Source organism: Ambystoma mexicanum, chromosome 10 (assembly GCF_040938575.1).
Source record: "Ambystoma mexicanum isolate Mex_15411 chromosome 10, UKY_AmexF1_1, whole genome shotgun sequence".
In the NCBI taxonomy this organism is placed as follows: Eukaryota; Metazoa; Chordata; class Amphibia; order Caudata; family Ambystomatidae; genus Ambystoma; species Ambystoma mexicanum.
This window is the reverse complement of record NC_090932.1, coordinates 928,799,184-928,822,651: the sequence shown is the minus strand read 5'-3', so window position 1 is coordinate 928,822,651 and position 23,468 is coordinate 928,799,184. Positions and strand designations below refer to the sequence as shown.

The 23,468-nt window shown below is 46.4% G+C and overlaps 1 protein-coding gene across 1 annotated transcript in view; it reads left to right on the top strand.

Moving 5' to 3' along the window:
• PIK3CA (phosphatidylinositol-4,5-bisphosphate 3-kinase catalytic subunit alpha) overlaps positions 1-23,468 on the top strand; it is a 1,010,697-nt gene that overhangs the window by 232,398 nt on the left and 754,831 nt on the right. Inside the window, exon 6 of the mRNA XM_069618695.1 lies at positions 10,792-10,897. Coding sequence (XP_069474796.1) covers positions 10,792-10,897 — 106 coding nt within the window. The remainder of the gene's footprint in view (positions 1-10,791; positions 10,898-23,468) is intronic.

The window sequence follows — 23,468 nt, the reverse complement described above, 5'->3', positions numbered from 1 at the left end:
ACCAGTCATGGACAGCCGCTTAGAGCATCTACCCAGCAAAAGACATCCCCTAGCTGCAACGTGAACAGGGACAGGACCGTCCCAAGACCCACATCTGCCCAAGATGCACGCACACCACCGCTTTGCCTGTGCGACACAAGACCAAGCCCAGGAAAGGGCATACCATACATGGCATTTCATGACCTATAAAGGCAGCAAGAAGGCTGGATGTTTTTAAATTGATTTAATGTAAATTACAGGGAGGATGTGGATGTAAGACCAGATAATGCAGGGGAGGTAGAAACATGGGTTTGATGGAGAGGTGGGCACCACCTGGATTAGTAAATCATATAATCTAACATTTTGAATGTAATTGTGCTGATCAGTAACCACAAAACATGGTGTGAAAAAAACAAACGTAGACGGTTAGCTGAGGAGCACTTCCCTGTACTTGATCACACACAAAAGTGAACAAAAAGTCAGTAAAAGTTCATGCACTTAGGTTTTATTTTTTTATTTTATTGTTCATTTATAACACGCTTAATACGCCTGTGTCGCGTTGTCTTGCTTCCAAGACTAACATGTTGCCCCTAAAATATCCTTCCTGCCCATTACAAAGTATAATGCAAAATTGTTTATTCTAAAACTTATTGGTCCATCTTCATAGAGGTAGGAACATGAACCAGGGACAAGGACAGGACCGAGTGCATGATATAGGAATGGGATAGTGGGGGGGGGGGGGAGTGTTAAATTAGGATGAAGGGGTGAGGGATGAGTGCTGTGGGGTTGTCGTAGAGGTCGGCGTTAGAACAGGGAGATGTGGTGTGTAGAACGCTATGCAATTGGTTCTTCACAAAGGAGGAGAGCTAGGAGTTTGGATTTAATTAGAGCTAGAGTGGAAGTAGTGCAGAGAGGGAGAGGAAGAGCATTCCAGAGTAAAGGAGCAAGAGAAGAGGGAGGAAATGAGAGGGAGCGCAAGGGGCACAAGAGGTGGCAAGGTGGGGAGCCAAGGATGATCGTGGGGAGGCAGGGGGTATTAGGGAGCAGTCTGATGGATATTGTGGGGCAAGTCCTTGTATAGTTACGATGATGAGAATGAGTTTATACTTTGCCCCCTGTCTCATAGATAACCAGCCTTTCGACGGGATTGTGTCCTCCGGCGTATTCCTTATCTTTGATAATACGTTTCCAGCTTGCTGACCTTGGAAATCTTTTCTGTAGAGGGTGCTGCGCGTCGACGTCCGCCGAGTCGATGTCCCTCGACGGCCACCGTATCGGTGCTGACGTCACCATGCCCATAAATAGCCACACGCTACGTCCGTTGCTCAGTTCCGTTTTTCCGCGCTTCGTGGGGCGCTCAGTTCAGTCAGGATAACTCAATATCTACTCAAATAATACCTACTCGTTCTCAATGGCATCTTCATCGGAACCTACGACGCCGCAATCTGGCTTCAAGAAATGTCGAGACTGCGGTAAAAAAATGTCGATACGGATCCACACAGGATCTGCTTGTGGTGCTTGGGATCCGAGCACCATTGTTCGGAGTGTGAGGACTGCATGTCCATGACGGCGAAAGCCTTGAAGGAGTGCAAGGGGAAGCTCGAGAGAGGTAAGTCAGTCAAAACCTCCTCGAAGGTTTCTTCGGCTGAGTCGAGACATTCTTCTCCTCGCCGTCGAAAACATTGCCATTCTAGATCTCGAAGTAGCTCCCACCATTCGTCGAGATCAAGACGCTCAAAAAAGAGACGTCGAAGATCCCCTTCCTCGTCGTCTTCTGTGTCCCCAGAAAGGGTCTCCTGTCCCACAAAACACAGCTCTCAAGCTGAGTGGGAGGAATTCAGAAAGAAAATGTTAAGCGTCTTCGAGAACGCGGCCTCGACGAAGACAGCTGAGGGTGATACCCCGGGTGATGAACCCAAAAAACCAAAACGCCGTGAGTCGCAGCACCCGGCGAAACATTCCACCCGAGAGCGCCACGAGCCATCGGGTAAGAAGGCACCATCTTCGACGCCGTCGTCGAAGATTCCTTCGACGCATGGATCGGCGCCATCAATGCCGTTGTCGAAGGGTTCCTCGACGCATCGGTCGATCGACTCGACGCCATCGTCGACGCCGATGAAAGAGAAGACCAAGGCTACTCCACAGCCAACGGTGATTCCAAGGGCCTCCGGCACGACGCTGAGACCGTCGTCGATGTCCTCGAGTAGGATCCCGATCCTCTCGAGTTCTTCGAGACCCCTTCCAGTTTTTTCGACGCCGTTCTCGGCGCCTTCGAAGCCTGTCACATCGGCGTCGACAACATCGACGTTTTCTCGCCCAATAATGACGAGTTTGGCTCCTTCTGCCTTAGAGATGGGTTTTACACCATTTCAGAGGTCGAGTACCCTGGACTACCTTCAATTTATGAAGAGGGGGAAGATTCTGACCAGGAAACATTTGGGTTACAGAGGACCACACTGCCTATTTCAGAGGATTTCACCTCTGAGGAAAGAAGGCTGAAGGACCTACAGGAGTCACTACATGAGGCAAGTGGGCTGGACACTTCCCCAGAAGTGGAATTTGTTAAGCCAGACCCAGGGGAACATGCCAACACCCTATAGAACCCTTATGGCAAGGATTATTGAATTTATGGGTTGGTCTGCGCCTTCCCCTGTTTTTCAACAGGATAACCTAACAGACATATTAGACAAAGGTCCACAGGAGGACCCTGTGGTCCCCTTCCATGCAGCCTTACAAAGGAAAATTACATCTAATTGGGAAACTCCTGAAGTTATCCCTGCTGTCAATAAAGGATTGTCAGCCAAGTATAGGGTAGCGGCTGCTGACCCTGAATACTTATCAAAACACCCGACTCCAGAGAGCCTGGTGGTTCAAGCGGCAACTTCATCTAGCAGTAGGACTGCTTACCCTACTGTCCCACAGGATAGAGATGACAAGAGGTACAATTCTATGGCGAAGAAAGTCTTCTCTGCTTGTAGTATGGCGTTGAAGTCCATCAACGCCACCTGTACGCTCGCCAGGTTCAGTCACACACTATGGGAGTGTGCTTCATCAGCGGCTGCCTGCATACCCGAAGGAGAGGAAAAGGAATCCTTCCTTAACATTATTAAAGATGGCAAAGATGCCATGTGCGAATCACTTCAAACTGGCATCGATTCTGCTGACAGTATCAGCAGGGCCATGGCGGCAAGTACAACAATCCGCAGGCATGCGTGGTTACGAAAGTCTGGCTTTGCTCCAGATGTACAGGCCAGACCTTTGAATATGCCCTTTGACGGCTCTTCACTATTCGGAAAAAAGGCTGATGACAGTCTGGAAAAGTTGCAGACTTCTAAAGCAGCAGCAAAATCTTTAGGAGCTGCTATCCGCCAAACTCCTTTTCGCCCCTCAGGAACCTCTGGGAGAGGAAAGTCCTTTCGCTATTATTCCGCATTCGGGAAAGGCAGAGGACAGCCGGCTCAAAGAGGCCAAAGGAGATCCACCCGGGGTGGACGGGTCAAAGGTACTAAGGCCGCAGCAGCAGCAGGTGCCTCTTTACCCTCGGCATCTGCATCAGCTGCCCCAAACCACTCTGAGGCCTTTCCACACAATACACCTGTAGGGGGCAGGTTAACTCACCATCTGACGGAATGGCAGGCTATAACATCAGATGATTGGGCATTGGAGACAGTTGCCCAGGGTTACTGCCTACCCTTTCTACACGTCCCTCAGAGTCATCCACCGGGGAACAGCTCTCTAAAAGTTCCAGATCCGCTCCTCTTGCAGGAAATTATAGACCTGCTAGAGAAAGGTGCCATAGAACTGGTACCTGTAGCGGACAGGAAGGAACAAGGGCTGGTACTGCCCCCCCCCCCCTATTTTGTCATACCAAAGAAGGACGCAGGACTGAGACCCATCCTGGACTTACGAGAATTGCACAAGTTCCTCAGAAAGGACAAGTTCAAGATGATAACTCTCTCTCAGATCCTTCAGGCCCTCCAGGACTGGCTGGTATCTCTGGACCTTCAGGATGCTTATTTCCATGTGCCAATCCATCTCAAACACAGGAAATACCTGAGGTTCGCAATTGGCAACTCTCATTATCAATTTCGAGTTCTGCCATTTGGGCTGACCTCCGCCCAGAGGGTCTTCACCAAGCTAATATCGGTAGTGGCGGCGAGTCTAAGGAGGGAATGGATCCACGTCTACCTCTACCTAGACGATTGGCTGATCAGGGCTGTATCTTCAGAACAAGCTCAGACCCAGCTAGATTATGTCTGCCACTTCCTTCACAAACTGGGCTTCTCCCTCAATTTAAAGAAGTCACATATGATACCATCACAGAGACTCCAGTTCATTGGAGCGGTCCTGGACACTTCCTGGGAAAAGCCTCGCCACCAGAGGTGAGGGCTCAAGATATTCTACAGATGGTCACCAAATTTCAAAATGCCCAACGTCTCCCAGCCTTCGACTTTCTGAGGTTGCTAGGCCTCATGGCAACCTGCATCTTCCTTGTGCCAGAGGCTCGCCTGAGAATGAGATCTCTTCAGTGGGCACTGAGAAGTCAGTGGTCGCAATTCTCAGGGAGAATGACAGATCTCCTCCGGATTCCAGACAAGGTAGCCCGCGACCTTCAATGGTGGGCCTACCCAGAGAACATCTTGAAAGGCGAACTGTTTTGGCAACCATGGCCGGAGATAACAGTAGTCACAGACGCCCATGCCAACGACTTGACCATCAGCGGTTGTTGGTCTCCATCGGAGTCCAGACTACACATCAACCTATTGGAGCTGAGAGCGATCAGACTAGCGCTGAAAGCTTTCCTGCCATCAGTACAGGGGAGAAATGTCCTGATAATGACGGACAACACAGTGGCCATGCACTACCTCAACAAAGAGGAGGCGTAGGATCACTGCCACTGTGCAGAGAGGCGATGCAGCTCTGGTTTTGGGCAATCCAAGAAGGAATCTCTCTATCGGCAGTCCACGTAGCCGGAGAGAAGAACTTGACAGCGGACGCTCTGAGCAGGCAGAGCACAGTCTCCCACGAGTGGGAGCTAGCTCAGGAAGTCCTTCAAGAGATCTTCGCCCTTTGGGGAACCCCTCAGGTGGATCTGTTCGCCACAAGCACCAACAGGAAGTGCGATCTGTTCTGTTCAAGGGAATTTCCCCCGAGAGGAGCTCTAGGAGATGCGTTCGTAGTAGACTGGGAGTTTCCACTCCTTTACACGTTCCCACCAGTCCCTGTTATTCCTCAAATGATCAGGAGGTTGAGAAGATTCCGGAAAACCATGATCCTAATTGCCCCGGATTGGGCCAGGAGAACGTGGTACCCGGACCTTCTAGATATGTCCATCTGCCCTCCAATCCGTCTTCCACTCGAAGAGAATCTTCTCTCGCAGAAGGGAGGTCAGGTTCTCCATCCAGACACCAGAACCCTCAACCTTCACGCTTGGCTTCTGAAAGGATGAGGTACAAGGATTGGGATCTCCCTAATGACGTCATGGAGGTGTTGCTTTCGGCCAGAAGGCCAGCAACAAAGTCTTTATACCGCTGCCGTTGGAACAAATTTTGCAGCTGGTGTAGGGAAGAAAATATCGACCCTTTTTCATGTGGTACACCAACGGTGTTATCGTTTCTACTCTACTTGGCAAACTCAGGCCTTCAAGTTGGCACTGTAAAAGGCTATCTCGCAGTGCTTTCTATCTTCAAGCGCACTGCGGAGGAACCATCGTATTTCAAACCTCCTTTAGTGGTACAATTTCTCAAGGGATTAACTAATGTTTATCCTCCAAAACCCTTCCAGGTTCCCTTATGGGACTTAAATTTAGTCTTAAACTTCCTAATGGACACTCCATTCGAACCACTTCACTCTTGTTCTCTGAGATTTCTCACGCTTAAAACTGTCCTATTGGTAGCACTAACATCTGCTAGGAGGGTGAGCGAGCTACAAGCTCTCTCCTGTAAACCCCCACATACAATTTTCCACAAGGACAAAGTTGTCCTACAGGTGAAGCCTAATTTCCTCCCAAAGGTGGTTTCTGAATTTCATATTATTCAGAAAATTACCTTATCTTCGTTCTACCCTCCTCCCCATCCGGGGAATGGCTAGGATCAGGCAAGCAGATCAACTGTTTGTAGGATAGTCAGGTCACAAGTTGGGATTACCCATAACAAAACAAACCATCTCCAGGTAGATTATTTTGGCCATTCTGGAATGTTACAAACTGGCAGGGAAAGAGCCACCCCAAAATCTCAGGGCTCATTCAACCAGGGGTATTGCAGCCTCTTCGGCTCTCCAAAGAGGGGTACCGGTCCGAGACATATGTGCGGCTGCCACATGGTCGTCCGCACATACATTCACAAAATTTTACAATCTGAATTCCTCCACTACTCGAGACCAGATTTGGCAAGGCCGTATTACATTCGGTCCATCCCTAAAGGGATACATAACATTCTCACTCCCACCTCCAATTACATGACACTGCTATGGGAGTCTGTCAAAGATAAGGAATACGTCGGAGGACACAATCCCTTCGAAGAACAAGTTACTTCTTACCTTGTAACGTTCTTTCGACGGGATGTTCCTCCGACGTATTCCTTATCACCCCTCCCATCCATCCCCGCAGTGATACTTCCCTTGTGGTTGCAGCTTACCCTCCTTCAAGGTCAATAACCAATTCGGGCATGACTTTTCTTATGCTACAAAACGGAACTGAGTAACGGACGCAGCGCGTGGCTATTTATGGCCATGGTGACGTCGGCGCCGATACGGTGGCCGTTGAGGGACATCAACTCGGCGGACGTCGACGCGCAGCGCCCTCTACAGAAAAAATTTCCGAGGCCAGCAAGCTGGAAACGTATTATCAAAGATGAGGAATATGTCGGAGGAACATCCCGTCGAAAGAACGTTACAAGGTAAGCAGTAACTTGTTCATCTGACTGGCTAGGGAGTGGCGAGGAAGGTTGAAGAGTGCATGGACAGCAAAGTTGAGGACTTTGTCAAGAGGTGAAAAATCGTATTTGGAAAGGCCGTTGAGTAGACTGGCACAGTAGTCAGATTGAAAGATTACTAAAGAGGAGATTAGGCGCTTAGTGTTGAAGGGAAGCAGAGGTCTTATTTGATGAGTAGGTCTGGCCATAGTGGAGATGTTGAAGTTGTGAGATTGGTTAAATACAACAGCAAGGTTGCGAGTAGACGGAGAATAGCGAAGGTAGTCTGAGAAGTATAGAAGAGGGGGTGAGGAAGAGAGCCTGCTTGGATGGGAAGTGGAGAACTTCAATCTTATTGGAGTTGACCATGAGCGAGTGAGATGCCATCCAGTATTTGATGGCTAAGAGACAGATGGATATTTTTGACCGGAGCTTGTCAGATAAGGAGAATATTTGAGTGGCATCAGCAAAAGGTTAATGGGAGAAGCCATAGGTGGAGATAGGGTGCCAAGAGCGGAGGTATAGAGTGAAGCGAAGTGGACCCAGGACTGACCCTTGAGGAACTGAACCCAGGCTATCATGTACGTGCCCCAAGAGACAAAATAATGGACACACCCCACTAGGGAATGAAACAAGGAGAGTAATTGCAAGGGAACTGCTCAGTCATTGCTACCAAACCTTTAGGTAGTTCATGCTAACCCTAAGGGGTGTAACCCTGTTCACTAAAGGTGGGCTTTCTAAGGTCTTGTCCCAGACTGGACTTGACAAAAGAAATAAAGAACAGACTTTAACAGGTGTTGAATGGGTTAAATGGACTCGAGACTGCTTAAATGCCTTTTATTAGCGATGGATGTGAACTAAGGTGGTCTACGCAAATCTTCAGGGGTCTGCTACTTGATAGTTATTCCTGCAGTTAGTTGTGTGTGTCTAGGACATTCTACAGTTGACTGGTAGCCTTGCTTTCCAGGAAAATGTTGTTTTTCTAGGTGACTGAAAATGTAGCAATAGTTGGGACCTCTCTTTAGTCGGTTATTTTGCCTAGGAGGTAGAAGAAGGTTGAAATTGCGTCCTAGAAAGTGGCAGAGAATTGATCTGTTGGAGGGAGGCATTTAGTGGCTCTTATGTTCGGTGAGTAGTGATGCATCACTTATTTAATGCTGTCAGCCATGGATCGACGCAGAGGTTTGATGTGTGATTCGGTCTGCAGAGCTTGGCCTTGTAATAAATCAGTTTAAACCAGTAAACCCAGCAAATAATCTGTTCTTAATAGAAGTTGATGGTGAAGGAAGAAATATCTTATACTAATTTAACAATTTATTTTTGTGCAAACTATTTGAAAGGCCTGCTAGGGCCTTTTGTGTGACTGCATTCACTAATCTTCTATATGCATTTTTATGTACTCCCCTTTCTGCATATGCACCCTCAAACTCTGAACTGAACACAACCAACACTCTACCGCACCACAAACCACATGCACTTCACAACACCCGACATGAAAACAAACCAAACATAATCACACCTCAACACCACATGACAGTTACTAACCGAAAATGCACCAATGCTCAGTGAATGGTTTCTCTGAACGGAAGATGCTAACGGCACATCCAAGCTCTCTTGCTCTTCTCCCTCTCGACCCCACTAACAAACCACGCAACCATCCTTCTATTGCAGATCCGCCAGATCGCTCGGATACCACGCAAGTGGCGACAGTGCACAGTAAAAGACCCATTAACATTATTCTGTATGCAGACGTTTTGTTAGGAAAGATGTCTCTTTACAGCACCTTTCCGTCAATGCTTATGGACCCCAAACATTTTTTAAAATGTATTATTATTTTTTTTTAAATCTGACCTGCTCCTTTTGCAGTGCAATGAAGCCTTCAGCTTCAGCAGGCTTTTGCTCATTTGTCATGGGGAAACTGACATGTCCTTCAGGCTGTCAGTAATGGGAAACTTTGTTTTCCCTTAGTCTTGCTACTTTGTTGCCACCTTTGGTAGCTTGTTATCAGTTTTGGTAACTTTTTTTTATCATTGTACAATGTGTTTTGCCCTAGACTAACACTCAGAGGATTTTTGGTTAATTTAGGTGTGCCTGTGGGGCAAGCTGGCGGCAAAAGTTACTTTTTGCTATTTTTTTTTGGGTGTATTTTACTATAGCCTTACTGCTTTTACAGCGTTTGGCTACCTGCTGTGGCTAGTGCCCAAACATGGCTGTGCCACAAGGTTTTTCGTTTGGCCTTTATACAACTTTTCTGTAGCCCTTCTTCCTGACCTGTGAGGACGGGAAAATCCTTATATGGACTCCCAGTGCCCGACACAGCAGAGGCTTCTTGCAAGCTACTGCAGGGCAATGTTTGTTTGCTGCAAGGAAGTGTTGGGACTGTCTGGTCCCAATTCACAAACTGGTTTCAGTGGGTATGAATGGTATACATGAGCTGTGCCATCAGTGGTACTGATTAGACCACTGCTGGGGTGTCTGTGGGCCAGATCCTTGATTGGCTAGTGGGAGTTTCGGCTCTTACCAGCTTTTTGACTAAGAGGATGCCTGCACCCATTCTTCAGAGATCCTGGAAGAAACCCAAAGGAGCCAAGCTGCAAGACATGTATGGATAGTTAACCCATTGGAAGAAGGCCTGGCAGTCAACCTCTGCTGCTGCTGTCCTGGAAGAGCCCTGTCTTGTAGGTGATCTTCAGAAGTCCTGCGAAGGAGCTTCGACCCTTGGCGTAGAGGGAACATCCATTCTCAATGTCAGCTCGCAATCCTGCAAAGAAGAACCCTCAGAAGTGCCTCTGGATCACCCAGTGGCTGCCCAGCTCAGTGTGTGGGCTACCGTGTTGCAGATGTTGCCGTCACACGTTGTGGCCTGGAACTTTGGGAATGGACCGCTTGTACTACTGGACTTCTTCCTGCCAAATTACGTGTTTCCGGCACCGAGGGAATCCAAGATAGGAGGCCAAGTCCAACCGCGGCAAGTTTGTCCCCGGTGTTGCCGTGAATCGGTAGCCATCCACAATCGCTTTCCTGCATGCAGTCCTCTGCTGAGAGGGGCCCTGCATAGAGTTCTGCATTCTCCACCCTGAAGACCGTGCACCAGCATTTGGCGCAGACCGGAAAAGTGCTCAAACCTGCAAACCCTGACATCAAGGACTGTAGCTTGAGGAGGGAAAAACCTACCCTCGACCCTCTTCAGAAGACGTGCCAAGTCCTAAGAAGAATCAGGGTACGGGGGGGCAAGTTGTAACAGTACTCACCTGAACCCTTAACTCCATTTTAAAAGTTTGGGAACTTTTAGAAACATTCGTAATAGCTTTACCTTTGCTTGCTCGTGCAAGCATTCCGAAAGTAGGGCGACACTTTTATTAGCTAGAATACCATGTTCTCTACCCTTTGGAACTCTTAATTGGATCCCAGAAGCCCTACAGTAATTTATTTGGGGGACCTTTGGGTACAAGGCCCCATACATTTTAGGGATGGACTTTTAAAGTTAGTGTTATATCTCTGTGGACCTGTAGTGCTGCATACTAATAATTGCCTTCCTTTTCAGGGCTTCGTTTTTTGCCGACTCCACTTATTGCATACATGTATCTTTTATTTAGTGTTGTGTGGTATTGCATGCTAGTAGTCCTTTTTCATAGTTAAATGGCCATAAATACGTATTGCTATAACTGTTTGTCTGAGTATGTTTCTTGATTTTTCACTGTGTGCTCATTGGGGACCCCTTACCAGGCTCACCCCTCCTGAGACTTAGCCTTGACCACTCACTTTGTTACCTTCAACTGGTTCCGCTACAGCTCCCAGAGTTGTTCCTGTCAATAAACTAGGTTGGCCTTCTATACATCTGTCCACCAGGCCGGAATATAGAAAATCAGTAAAGTTTTTGTTTTGTTCTTTTGTCCTTTAGGTGGAACGAGTGGTTGACCTACGAAATGTTCATTCCCGATCTGCCTCGTGCTGCCCGCCTTTGTCTTTCCATCTGCTCTGTTAAAGGCAGGAAAGGTGCTAAAGAGGTAACATTCATGAAATGTTTTCATGGGTGGCTGGTCAAATGAACCTGCTTCTTCAACTATTGTTTAGATCAGTGCGTAATGTGAGTTGTAGCATTGTATGAGTTTGTGAGGCATTTAGCATAAAGAATTAACATTTAAATTGAAGTCTGGATTTTAGAAGCTGAAAACTATTTATCATACATTTTTAAGATGAGATTGTCTGATAGAAGCGTCTTCACAGACTTGGGAATGTTTTATTTATCGGTTGCGTCTAGTAAAATGATATGAATGTGTTGATCTCAGAATGGGGAGTTTTCTAGAGTGATATACTTTAGCATATTGCCAGTGTAAGGAACTGAATCGTAGATTGCTTGCACACATTTTCTCATATTTTTCCTTTATCCTCTGTACTTTTGGACGTCTGCTTCCTCTGCACAGGGGCTGGAGGTTCCAACATAGTAGATGCTAACATCCCAAGCGTGTAGGGAAAAGATGATTATGGATTAGTAGAACAAAAGTCAATGCAGTATTAACTTTACCTTTCCTAAGATTTTATTTGGGCAGAAAAATTACCCATCTTTGTGTTTTAAGGATACCGGAACTCCTAATAGTTTGGTGCTATTGTGGCACTGTAGGTGCCTCGCACATCAATTTTAAGCAGCTTAAAATTTCTCTATCTGTACATTACATTTTTTGTATTTTCATAACCCATGCTTTTATTATTGCCTTTCAGTGTGTTTTTGGGGTTGCTACTCAGATTTGATAATGGGTGGGTCACCAATTTTCATCAGATTTAGATATCGAACCTCTTCCAGTTAGAGGCACTCTTGCAAACATGAAAGCTTTTAATCACCAAATCTAGTAATTTCTGAGTCCTGTGTTGAATACATGCACTGAAATCCTTTTGATCACAAGGCAGATGATTGCAGAGCTATTTACAGACTTCAGATTTTCTGTGTGAGAGAAACTATCAGAAGAGTTTAACATTGTAAAGGGCATTTTAGAGGGAAACCATGACAGAGATTGTTCCTGCTGATTTTCCAGAATGGGGTCTGGCATGGATTATGATATGGCATTTATAACGTGCCTGTAAACCAGTGTTGTCAGGCGTGACAAAGACAAGGAGAGGGGAACCGAGGGAGGACAAAACAACTATCGTACTAGGCCTTGTCATTCAGATCACACAAGCGCAGGAAAGAGGAAGGGGAGAAGTGCAAAGGGGGAGGGAGGATGGGGGAAGTGCAGGTAATCAAGTGCAGCCAGTGGGTAGCTCAGTGCAGGTAATCAAAAAGTGCAGCCAATGGGGGGCTCATAAGTGCAGAGAGGGGACTGTACAGTTACAGATACAGACCACAAGTGCTGGGGGAGCCAAGAGGCAGTGTGAGGTCCAACTGGACAGGCAGGGACCTGGGCCCAAGTTCAGAGGGTGGCCAGGTGACCAGACGATTCACATGCTCATGAATATTCCCAGTCAGGCTGGGCATCCTCAGCAAAAAGAAAAACAAAGTTTCACATTGAAACTGTATTTCCAATGGATTGTGTCCTCCCACATATTCCTCATCTTATATTTCCATATCCAGCTTCAGCTGCTGTTGAGTGAAATAGCCCTAAAATTCCATAACTACAGGCCTGAGTCAGTGGGGGAGAGATGCCCCTCAGCAAAAGGCCTGCGCGTGACAAAATGAGGGCCGTGTCCAAACACAAAGGAGCAAATTTAGGCATCTAGGACTAGTGAGGCCTGAAAATGCCCCTTGCGACACATTAGGGGAAGACACTCAAGAACCAGAAAGGCCGAGACCATCTTGGAAAAAAACGGCAGCATTCAGCGTGTAAATTTGTGTGCAAACTTGCACTGCAGAATGGAGTTTTTCCCTATGACCAAAAGAAATGCCTTTAACGTCCCTTCCTTTGTATTAAAGATATGCTCTTGAAAATGGGGTCAAAAGTATAATCCAGGAACTGTGCGTTTGTGCATCATGAGCCCATCATGCAAAGACATAATTCTCAGAATCCATGTGGAATAATGTGAAACTGCCACAGAATGAAGGGTCACAGCTGGAACTTTCTGCAATACAATTGTAATTGTGCTTTCAAACACCAACACTTGAGGTCTTGTAAAATACATTGTGCTGCCTTTTCTATAATCGGTGAGTGCAGGCAATCCCTGTGTGAGGGTTTGTACATATTGAAATTGTGCCATTCTAATAGTTGATGAAGAAAATGCTTGCAGTGTGGGGAAATACCAAAGTTTCACTTTCATTTCTGTTGTGGGCCCCTTGGGTGTGATACTGGCTTTCAGAAGGTCAGCGGCAGCAACGGGCAAACTTCGATTCATCGGTCCTTCAGTGTTTCAGCTCCTCGCGTCTGACAGCAAATAGCAACACCGCGGTTCTCGGATACCACTCTGTCTCATTTGGGGTACAGCACTCTGAGGTGGCTCAGGCTTGGTCAGTCCTGCATCAGGGAAGTCCGGAGGATCTTCCTGGCACGCAATGTCTGACTTAAAAGCAACACACACAATCTGGTGTTTCTCTCCCTGGCACTTCGGTTCTAGCAGCAGCAGTGGAAGTACAGCCCTCTCCGAGAGGATGTCCATACAGGCTTACTTTGGATTTCATTTTCCCACCAACACCAAGGGAGAAGTTCTCCTTGCAGGGCTTCTGTAGTCTAGGCGAATTCTGAACTTTAGCACAGCAGCAGAGCTTCACCGGGAAAACCAACGGTCCAGGAGTTGCAGCAGGCGTCTCTTCCAAGTTCTTCTTTGGATTCCTTCGTCCAGTGGTCGACTCTGCCTTCCAAGCCAAAAAGCCTCGACTTTTATGCAGGTTTCTCCCATTCATTCCAGCCTAGCTGTCAATCACACAGGTTGGCTGTCATTTCCGGACAGCCAGCCAATCACCTTTGGGTGCATTCCTGCAACCAGGGGGATTAAGCACAGGGCGTTTCAGACACCCCCCTTACTTCCAGACCCTGCCAGACATACAGGAGCCAGAGGCGGGTTTCACTCGTGAATCCTGACCAAAACAAAATGAACCAAACCTGGTTTGGCGCGCAGAGTAAATCTCAAGAAGGACCTTTCCAACAAGGAATTGTGAAAAAAGAACAGGGTCATTTTGTCAAAATGGGCACCCATAGGTGCTTTACTGCAGCTGCGAACGCACAATGGTAGGAAAATGTAAACCACAGCTACCAGCCATTAATTGTAGAGAGGGTAACATTAAAATGTTACATGAAAAACTAAACAAAGGGGATACAAAGTAACCCCTCCAGCACCCTATGGTAAGATAGTGTGTGTTGGGTCTCGAAAGTTACAAATTGTAAGTAAAGTCAGTTTCACTTTACTGCTCTTGGAAACCGTAGTTTATCCAAGTGAAGGTATTTAAACCTTTGGGAAATTTAAGACTTCCCTGTGCCACTGCACTGAAGGTGCTGTGTGTCGCAATGCAAAGATGATGCGTATGGAGTATGTCAGACTCCAAAACTACAAAGAAACACAGAAAACACTGAATTATAGAAAAAGTCCCAAAGTTCAGCAAAAGAGCTGGGGTTCTCTAAGGTGGGATGAATTTAGCACTAAATTCTCCCTAAGAGATTGCCTGGGAGAGGAACACCAGAATCGAGTGTGTCGTCTTTAAGTCAGACCAGAGCTCGAGGAAGATCCTCTGGACTCCCATGAAGCAGGACTGACCAAGCCTGGGCCACCTCATCAGAGTGCTGGACCCCAGATGCGAGGAAAGACCATAAGGTATCGGAGAACTGCGGTGATGCTATTTGCGAGAAGCTGAAACTGCGAAGTGCCGCTGATCTGAAGTTTGCCCATTGCTGCCGCCAACCTTCAATTTGTAGTGCAAGAGTCCCCAGATGTCATCCCTCTTGTCACCACGACTGAGGCCCATGAACAACAGGATCTGCAGACCTACAACTGGAACAAAGCTAGATGGAACCAATTTCTTCAGACCTAAGGTACTGTATGGGTACTTATCTCTTGTGTAGCCTTGCTAGTTCTCAGTTGAGACTTGTCTTGCAAGCTTTTGCAGAGTTGCTTGCAGCTTTACCACTGACAAGCCTCCCAGCTTGTGGCCCTAGAGTGATTTCATGTTCTACAACAAAGGCTTTGCAAGACTTTTTACTTACCTTCAAGAAGTGCTTCAGCTCCCCTAGACTTTGATCAATTTACATTGGCTGGCCTGGCTCCCTGAAAGACTCTTCTGTCATGTGCCTTTGTGCTTTAACAGTTGGTCCATGAAAGGAATGGACGAAGGAAAACACAGAAGTCGCCTCTGGGGAGAGGGGTGCAGAGGGGGAGGACCAGTTGGGAAATGGTTTAAAATGTTGTAAAACCAATAAAAAGAGTTTTTTTTAAAAAAAAATACTTTGAAGGAGGAGCAAAATGGCATTTGGAGCATTTGAAGTAGGAGCAAAAAGGCATAAGTTAATAAAACGAATAGTAGAGTTATTCTTAAACAGTGCAAATAGTTTGAGTTCACCAGAGGAGTTGGTCCAATGCAATAGGTAGGCCAAAGTCAATGGGCTAGAGTCTTGTATCAGTAAAAACGGTTCTGGTAGTTAAACAGGAAAGTCTTTGCCACGGTTCTCAGAAGTAGTTCATAGGAGAAAGATGCATATGTCGGGTCACAAGCTGACTAGGCCTGCAAGTTGCCAAAGTTTCACGCACTTTCGCAGTGAGAGGTAAGTTATCTCGGTCGGGTTCTCACAGTACCTTATTTTGAAGAAAAAGATGCTGCCGAAGACTTATGTTCCTGGCAGTCCCTGCAGATCTCGCTGTTCCTGAGCCTCAGTCGTGGGGACAAGAGGGAGGATGCCGGGGACTCCTGCACTGGGACTGGTCACAAAGCCGGCAAACTGGCAAATCTTAGATTGCGGTAGCTGTCTTCAATCACACAAATGGTGTCCTCCTCTCTGGCTGTTCGGTTTTCTGCAGCACTCTGAGGAAAATACAAATAGCTCTGAGAATAGTATCCAAGTGGCTTACAAATTGATTGGTCCCACCAACTCAAAGGGAGAAGTCGTCCTTGAAGGGCTTCTCTGTCGAGATAAACTTGGTGATTCGGACCTGCAGCAGGGCTTCACCGGGCAAACCAACGGTCCAGGAGTTGCAGCAGTCGTCCTCTTCCAGCTCGTCTTCGGTTCTTTGGTTCCAGTGATCGACTCTGCTTTCCAAGCCAAGAGACTCGCCTTTTAAACAGTTTCCTCCCATTCATTCCAGCCTAGCTGCCACTCACCCAGCAGGGTGGCTGTCCTTGCCGGACAGTCAGCCAGCCAATCACGCCAGAGTGCATTTGGGTCTCCTATGAGACTAAGCACAGGGAGTTTCAGGCACCTCCCTCACTTCCTGCCCACCCCGGACACTCGGGGCGCCAGAGGTGGTCTTCAATCCTGAAGCCCGCCAATGGTGTAGGAACAAAGGGACCAAACTTAGTTTGGCGCACAGAGACAAACTCTAGAAGGACTTTTCCAAAAAGAAATGGCGAGAAAAGAAGACCGGGACCCGTTTAAACAAAGGAGGCTGACGCCATCTTGAAAAACATGGCTCCCACGATTTAGCGCTACCGGTGTTCGCGGTTGGGAAAAATCATGGTAGTTCGTTGTAAAACAACTGCCACCAGCCATTTTGAGAGGAAAGGGTAGCATTTGACTGCTACATGAGTTTGTAGACATAATGGATACTAGGTAACCCCTCCAGCACTCTATTGTAACATTGGGTGTGCTGGGTCTAGGAATTTAGAAAGACTAGTAAAGTCAATTTAACTTTACTTTATGTGGGAAACGGTAGTTTATCCCAGAGAAGGTATTTAAACCTTGGGACAGCCTCAAAGGCTTCCTTGTGTCACTGCACTGAGGGTGCTGTGTGACGCACACATGAAAAGATGATGCCTATGGAGTTGTCTAAAACTCCACAATCAAAGAACACAGGAGTAAAACAAACATCAAAATACATGAGCGAGTGGGGAAAAAAGGCTCACACTCTCTTCAGGAAAAAAAATCAAGTCCTCAAAATCCAGCACAGTTGCTGGGTGTCTCTAAGGTGAAGGGAATTAGCACATTTATGAGAACACTCGTCCCCCCCAGACTAAGGGACAGGAGGATTTAATCCACCCCTGGATGAATCTCCTTACTCCAGTCGGTCATACATTCTGGAGAGAGCATCAGCATTTCGATGATTACACCCTGACCAGTGTTCAATGGTAAAATCAAAACCCTGTAGGCTGATTGACCATCTTAACAATTTAGGATTTTCCCCCTTCATCTGCATGAACAATCTCAAGGGTTGGTGGTCTGCCCAAATCACAAAAGTAGATCCATTCAAGTATGGTCTAAACTTCTTCAGAGATCACACAATGGCAAAACACTCACGTTCTATGATTGCCCACCTTATCTCAAGTTGCTTCAGCTTCCTGCTGATGAAGCAGATTGGGTGTTCCCTACCTTTCTCATCCAGCTGACTCAGAACTGCACCTATACCTGTATTGTAAGCATCTGTTTGCACAATGAAGGTTTGGCTGTAGCCAGGAGCTCTTAAGATTGGAGCTTGACAAAGGGCTTTCTTAAGTTCTTCAAATGCCTTAGTGCACCCCTCGTTCCACCTGACCTTCTTGGGGAATTTTGGGTGAGGAGACCACATTCAAGGGAGAAGTTATGGACCTATAGTTCTCTATGAAGTTCCCATGATAACCAGTGAAACCTAAAAAAGCCCTCACTTGGATTTGAGTAGTAGGGGTGGCCCATTCTTGTACAGCTTATACTTTGCTAGGCAATGGCCTTATTTCACCTCCTCCTACCTCATGTCCAAGGTAGACCACTTTGCTCTGACCAATTTGACATTTACTTGCCTTTATGGTCAGATGGGCCTGCTGAAGAGCCTGCAAAACATTTTCTAGGTGGTCAACATGTTCTTTCCAAGTAGGGCAAAACACTGCAATTTCATCCAAGTATGCCATGCAGAAGTCCTCCATCCCATTCAGAACTTGATTAACCATCCTTTGGAATGTAGCAGGTGAATTTTTTAATCCAAAAGGCATAACCTTAAACTATTAGAGGCCTGCTGGGGTTGTAAATGCAGTTCTCCTTGCCGTGGTCTGTCAGGGCTTTTTGCCAATAGCCTGACGTTGGGTTAAATGTACTGAGATATTTGACTGAACCAAGTTTGTCCACCAGTTCATCTGTCCTAGGTAAAGGATGGGTATCAGTCTTTGTGACTGCATTAAGAGGTCTATAGTTCACACAGAATCTCAACTCCTTGGGTCCTGCCTTTGGCACTGGTACAACTGGACTAGACGATGGACTTGTAGATGGCTCTATTACCCCAAGATCAAGCATCTTGTTGACCTCTTCCTTTATGCGGGTTCTTACATGGTCTGACATTCTGTAACCTCTGCTTTTAACAGGTAAACAGTCACCAGTGAGAATCTCATGCTGGCCCCAAGGGGTCAAGACTGGTGATAGTGAAAACAGGGAGGCAAACTGATTTAACAGAAACTTGCACTCCTCCTGTTGTTCCAGTGTCAGATTAGAAGAGAGATTAACTCCCATCTTCCCATCTAAAGGTTGTCCCCTGAGGAGATCAAGTAGAGGTTCACCCTCCTCCTGAGCAGAAGCTAGAAGCAAAGCTCCAACTTCCGGTCTTGAGAAAGAGGTCTTTAGACGGTTGGTGTGAAAGAAACTGGGGGCCTCCTTAGGATTGCCTAAATCCACCAAATAATTGACCTCCAAGTTTTCCCACAACCTTGAAGGGTCCAATCCATTTGTCCTGTAAGGCCCTCTGCCTTGTAGGTACCATAACTAGAACTTGCTGGTCTTGAGTAAACTCAACCATGTTGGCCTTCTGGTCATGCCAATGCTTCACCAGAGCCTGACCGGCTTTCCAGTTATCAGATGCTTCTGTCATCATGTGTGTCATTCTCTTCCGGAGACCAAGCCCATAGTCAGTGACTCTCACTGGCTTGGGAGAAGGAGCACTCTCCAACCCCTCCTTAGTTAGGGCCAATTGACATCTAACTGGATGACCATGGAGAAGCTCAAAGGGATGAAGTCCAACTCCCTCCTGAGGGACTTCTCTATAAGCAAATGGAAGGCATGGCAGGAGAAGGTCCCACTTTCGTCTAAGGGGTTCGTCTAAGCACCTATCATGCTCTTCACAGTTCTATTGAATCCCTCTACCAATCCATTAGTCTGGGGATGGTAGGCAGTTGAGAACTTGCAAGTCACTCCACAGTTTTTCCACATGGCCTGCATGTAGTGGGATATAAAATTTGATCCCCTGTCAGAGATGACTTCCTTAGGGAAACCTACCCTGGTAGAAATACCAAGTAGGGCCTTAGCAACAGCCTGCGCTGTAACAGTCCTCATAGGGATGGCTTCAGGATACCTAGTAGCACGATCTACTACAACCAATATAAATCGATTGCCTGAAGAGGTTGGAGGGTCTAAGGTCTAAGGGACCAACAATGTCGATTCCTACCCTCTCAAAAGGGACTCCCACCACTGGGAGAGGCACCAAAGGTGCCACATTCTTGGCTCCACGCTTGCCAGATGTCTGACGAGTGTGATCGCTCCTAAAGAATATATCTACATCAGACCCCAACTTAGGCCAGTAGAAATATAGAGAGCACCTTTCCTTAGCCTTCTTAATACGTAAGTGGCCAGCCAAAGGAATCTCATGGGCTAAATGTAGGAACTGGTGTCTTGTCTCTAGATGCACTACAAGTTTTCTGTAGTCCCCTAGGATATACTCAGTTGGTTCACTGTTGAAGAGGCCATCTTCGCAGTACTACATGTGCTTCCCTGGCTCTTCTCCGGCCAGTTGGGAATCTGCCTGTTGGCGAAGTACTTCAAGAGTAGGACACTCCCTTTGACATCTGCTGAAGTCTGGCCTACAGGGGCCACCTTCTGCCAGTAAAGACTGTAGCTCAGGAGGGTCTTTAGGTTCCAGATCTCCAACAGGGGGAAGGTAGTCTTCCAGCTCCGAATATTCAGCAGTTGATTCTACCTTTCCTGGTTGGTCCTCACATTCAGCCTCAGCTGGTGGAGCAGTCACAGGTGTGACTTTGGACAGTCCTATTGGGGGGATGTCCTTGTTGGTAGCACAGGAGTGCTTTTTTGCTTTTTCTTTGAGACCTTGGGTTTCCCCTTTGCCCCTTTCTTCTTAGAAATAGCAGTTAGTAGTTCCTGTGGGCTGGGTGTTAGTTTCTTCTGTAACATCCTCTGGAGAGTCAGTCAAGGTACTCCCTCTGGCCTTCCTTGTCTGTTCATGTTTCCTCTTAATGGGAGGCCTGGGAGTGCTTGATACAACTCCAAGAGTTTTTAAGTCATTCCCCAACAGGACTCTCCCAGGCTCCTCACTCTGCACACTAACAGGTAACTTGACAGTCCTGTTGTTGCACTGGATGAGAGCTGGTAATCGTGGAAGCATTTGGACAGGGCCTCCAGTAAGCTTAGTGAGGCCTTTGGGTGCCTTAGCAGCATCCTCAGGTTTGAAAAGTTTCATCCACCACTGTAATGCTGGCCGCAGTGTCTCTAATGGCCTGGGTCTCCTGACCATTTACAAATACGCTGTCCTTGTAATATTCTTTTGTGTTATCTAGAATTGAATTCTAGACATCTACATTCTGCTGTTCCCACAGACCCAGGGACACTAAAACACTGGCAGAGACTCCAATGGCGTCTTCAGCCAGTAGTTGAAAGTTTCCACTTGCCATATGTACTTCGCCCCTGGGGAAAAGGCTAAGGAGGCAGTGTGGACCCTTGAAGGTTTACCCTTGCATCCGGGATACCCTTTCACACGGTCAGTAGACCCACAAGCATAAGATTTTCCAAAAGGTTTGACAAAGGGTGGTTCCTGCTGACCTCCCTCTGGGTTAGCACCAGAGGTTTCACTAACCTGATTCGGTTTCCCTTGTGGTTTACCCTTTTTCTGTTTGGGGCCCTCTTTTGGATTGAAGGTATTACAATTCTCTTTGCCATCTTTCTTTTGCCGCTTCCCATCATCCTTCTCCTGAGTTGCCCCAGAGTGAGTAGCCCTTTTGGCAACCCACAAGTCAGCAGCCTTTGCTAGCTTCTTTGGATCACGTACCTTAGTCAGCCAAGTGCTGTCAGCTCAGGAGTGCAGGCATCAAAAATAGATTCTAACAAAAATAGATTTCTCATTCCTTCAAAAGTGTTCACTCTGTAACCCTTTACCCAACCATCCAAGTTCTTCAAACATTCACACACTCAGGTAGCCTAAGGGGTACCATCATGCTTTTTGAGGGTCCTAAACCTCTTAAGGTACTGGGAAGGAGTTTTCCCAAATCTAGCTATCAAAGCTAGCTTCACATTTTCATACTCCAATCTTTCAAGTTCCCCCACCTCCATTACAGCATAAGTTGCAACCTGGGGAAGCCTAGACAAAAGCCAAGGAATCAACCGATTCCCTGTGAAACCCTGAATCCCATAGTTATACTGAAAAGCAGCCGAACCAATCCAAAATATCAAGCTTCACCTCATACATACTCGCAGCTTCCTAAGGCATGCACAGTCTCCTTGGACTGGAAGACCAAGAAGACTCTGGGATAGAACCATTTTCAAGAGACACTTTCTTCATTTCAAGGGCCTGATGCATTTCCATTTCTCAGAGTTTGATTTCTCGATGTTTACTTTCAGTTTTCAAGTCTCATTTTTTTTCAAGAAAGACAAATTCTGGACTCAGTACTGGACCTGCTAGGGTCCCTGTGGCTAAAGGTTGAGGCCCAAGAGCTTGTTGAGGTGCAGAGGGGCTCACATCCTGAGACTCCTCCAACTCTTCTTGCTCCTCAATAACATTAGAGTTGGACTCTGAATCATTATCACCCTCATCAACATTCCCCACATTTGCTGAAGGCATAGGTGTAGCAGACCTACTTCTCAGACTTTGAAATTACAACAATCTTTCAATCAATTCATTTTTCTTTCCTTTAACAGGGAGGTTCCTGACCTTACACATTTCCTTCAGTTGATCTACTGTTAAAATGATCAGGGCCTCTAAAATGATCAGGGCCTCCTGTCTTTAGTTATCCATAGCAGGCATGATCAAATTGCTTTTCTAGTGGTACTTAGCCTTGTGAAGGTTTATTTGAACAAAAGTAAAGCAAAACTCTCATTGTAACAACTATACAATTGATCCTCACCGCTTGCCACCAGTGTTAGGCAACGTTTTTATGAAGTACCCTCTGGGACCAGTACACACAACTATGACTACAGTGGTAAGCAAAACCAACCTTTGGTATAAGCCTGTACCATACAGTTTTTGGTAGCAAGCTGAGCAGTCAGGCTTATCTCAAGAGGGAATGTGAGCTGTAATGATGTTACACAGAGGTCTACAATCGCAAGTATTCAAATAGATTTTTATACTCGAGGTTTCTTGGTAAAACTTATTAATTTATTACAGAGTCAGTTAGAAAACATTCACTAAAAGGAGGCAATCGATATTACATAAAAATATTCTACAGTATTTCACACTACCCGGTTCTGAGGCATTTAAACTTTGAAGGAGGAGCAAAAAGGCATAAGTTAATAAAACCAATAGTAGAGGTATTCTTAAACAGTGCAAATAGTTGAGTTCACCAGAGGAGTTGGTCCAATGCAATAGGACCAACTTGGGTAGTGCATGCTTATACCCAAGGTTGGATAACTATTGCTAAGAGGTCAGTTCTGGTGCAGTCTACCACAGGGTACTGCTTACAATCTTGCCTAACACACACATTCTATCTTTCTCCTTTTTACTTTCGAAGACCTTCGAAACTGCAAGGAAGTTACGTGGATGTCTGCATGGCCACTTCGACCTCCTTTTCAACAATTTGACAATCAACAATCTTTCTTGAAAGCACAAATGCTCCTTGGTACTTGTAGTTTTAATTCTGCCCTCTTGGCATCTTTAAAAGTTCATATCCTCTTTACTTTTTCCCTCTTGGCTGTTTTCAAAGTTCATGTAGATTGCATCTAACTCAATCGCCTCTCGTTCGGGATCACGGTTACTTTCTTGCCTTTTGTTTCTCGCTTTCCATAACTCTGAACGTTTCACAGAGACTTTAGAATGTGCGATTGCGCTTTGCAGGACCACTCTGTTGCTTTGTATACTTTTGAAGAGGAAGTGTCAAGTGCCTCCCCCACTCCAGTTGCCCCTCTCGTAGTGCTCGCTACTTTCACACCAAAGTATGTGAAGTATGATGAACAGATAAAACAGCAAAGAGCAGCGCTTGGGCTCTGCCCAGTGCCTATCAGAATAACGGCACCTATTGAAGTACCGACACCTAAGAAACCTGGCCAGTAAGATATCCATTGAGAAAGCCATATTTACAGTCGAGACAAAATTACGGTTGTCAGAAGGGAATAACTGAAGAAGCCAAGATAATAATTAAGACGAATGGTGACGTCATAAGAAATCGGACTGACGCACATATAGAAGAAATAATGACCTGAGAATGCTGACAAGAGACTACGTATAGATGACATTTTGAGACCGCAATGAAGAAGTTGATGTTAAAATAAAGAAACTTATGCTATATACATGATGAAGATATTCAGTCAGTTTAAACATGTACAGATGCAAAGTAACCGC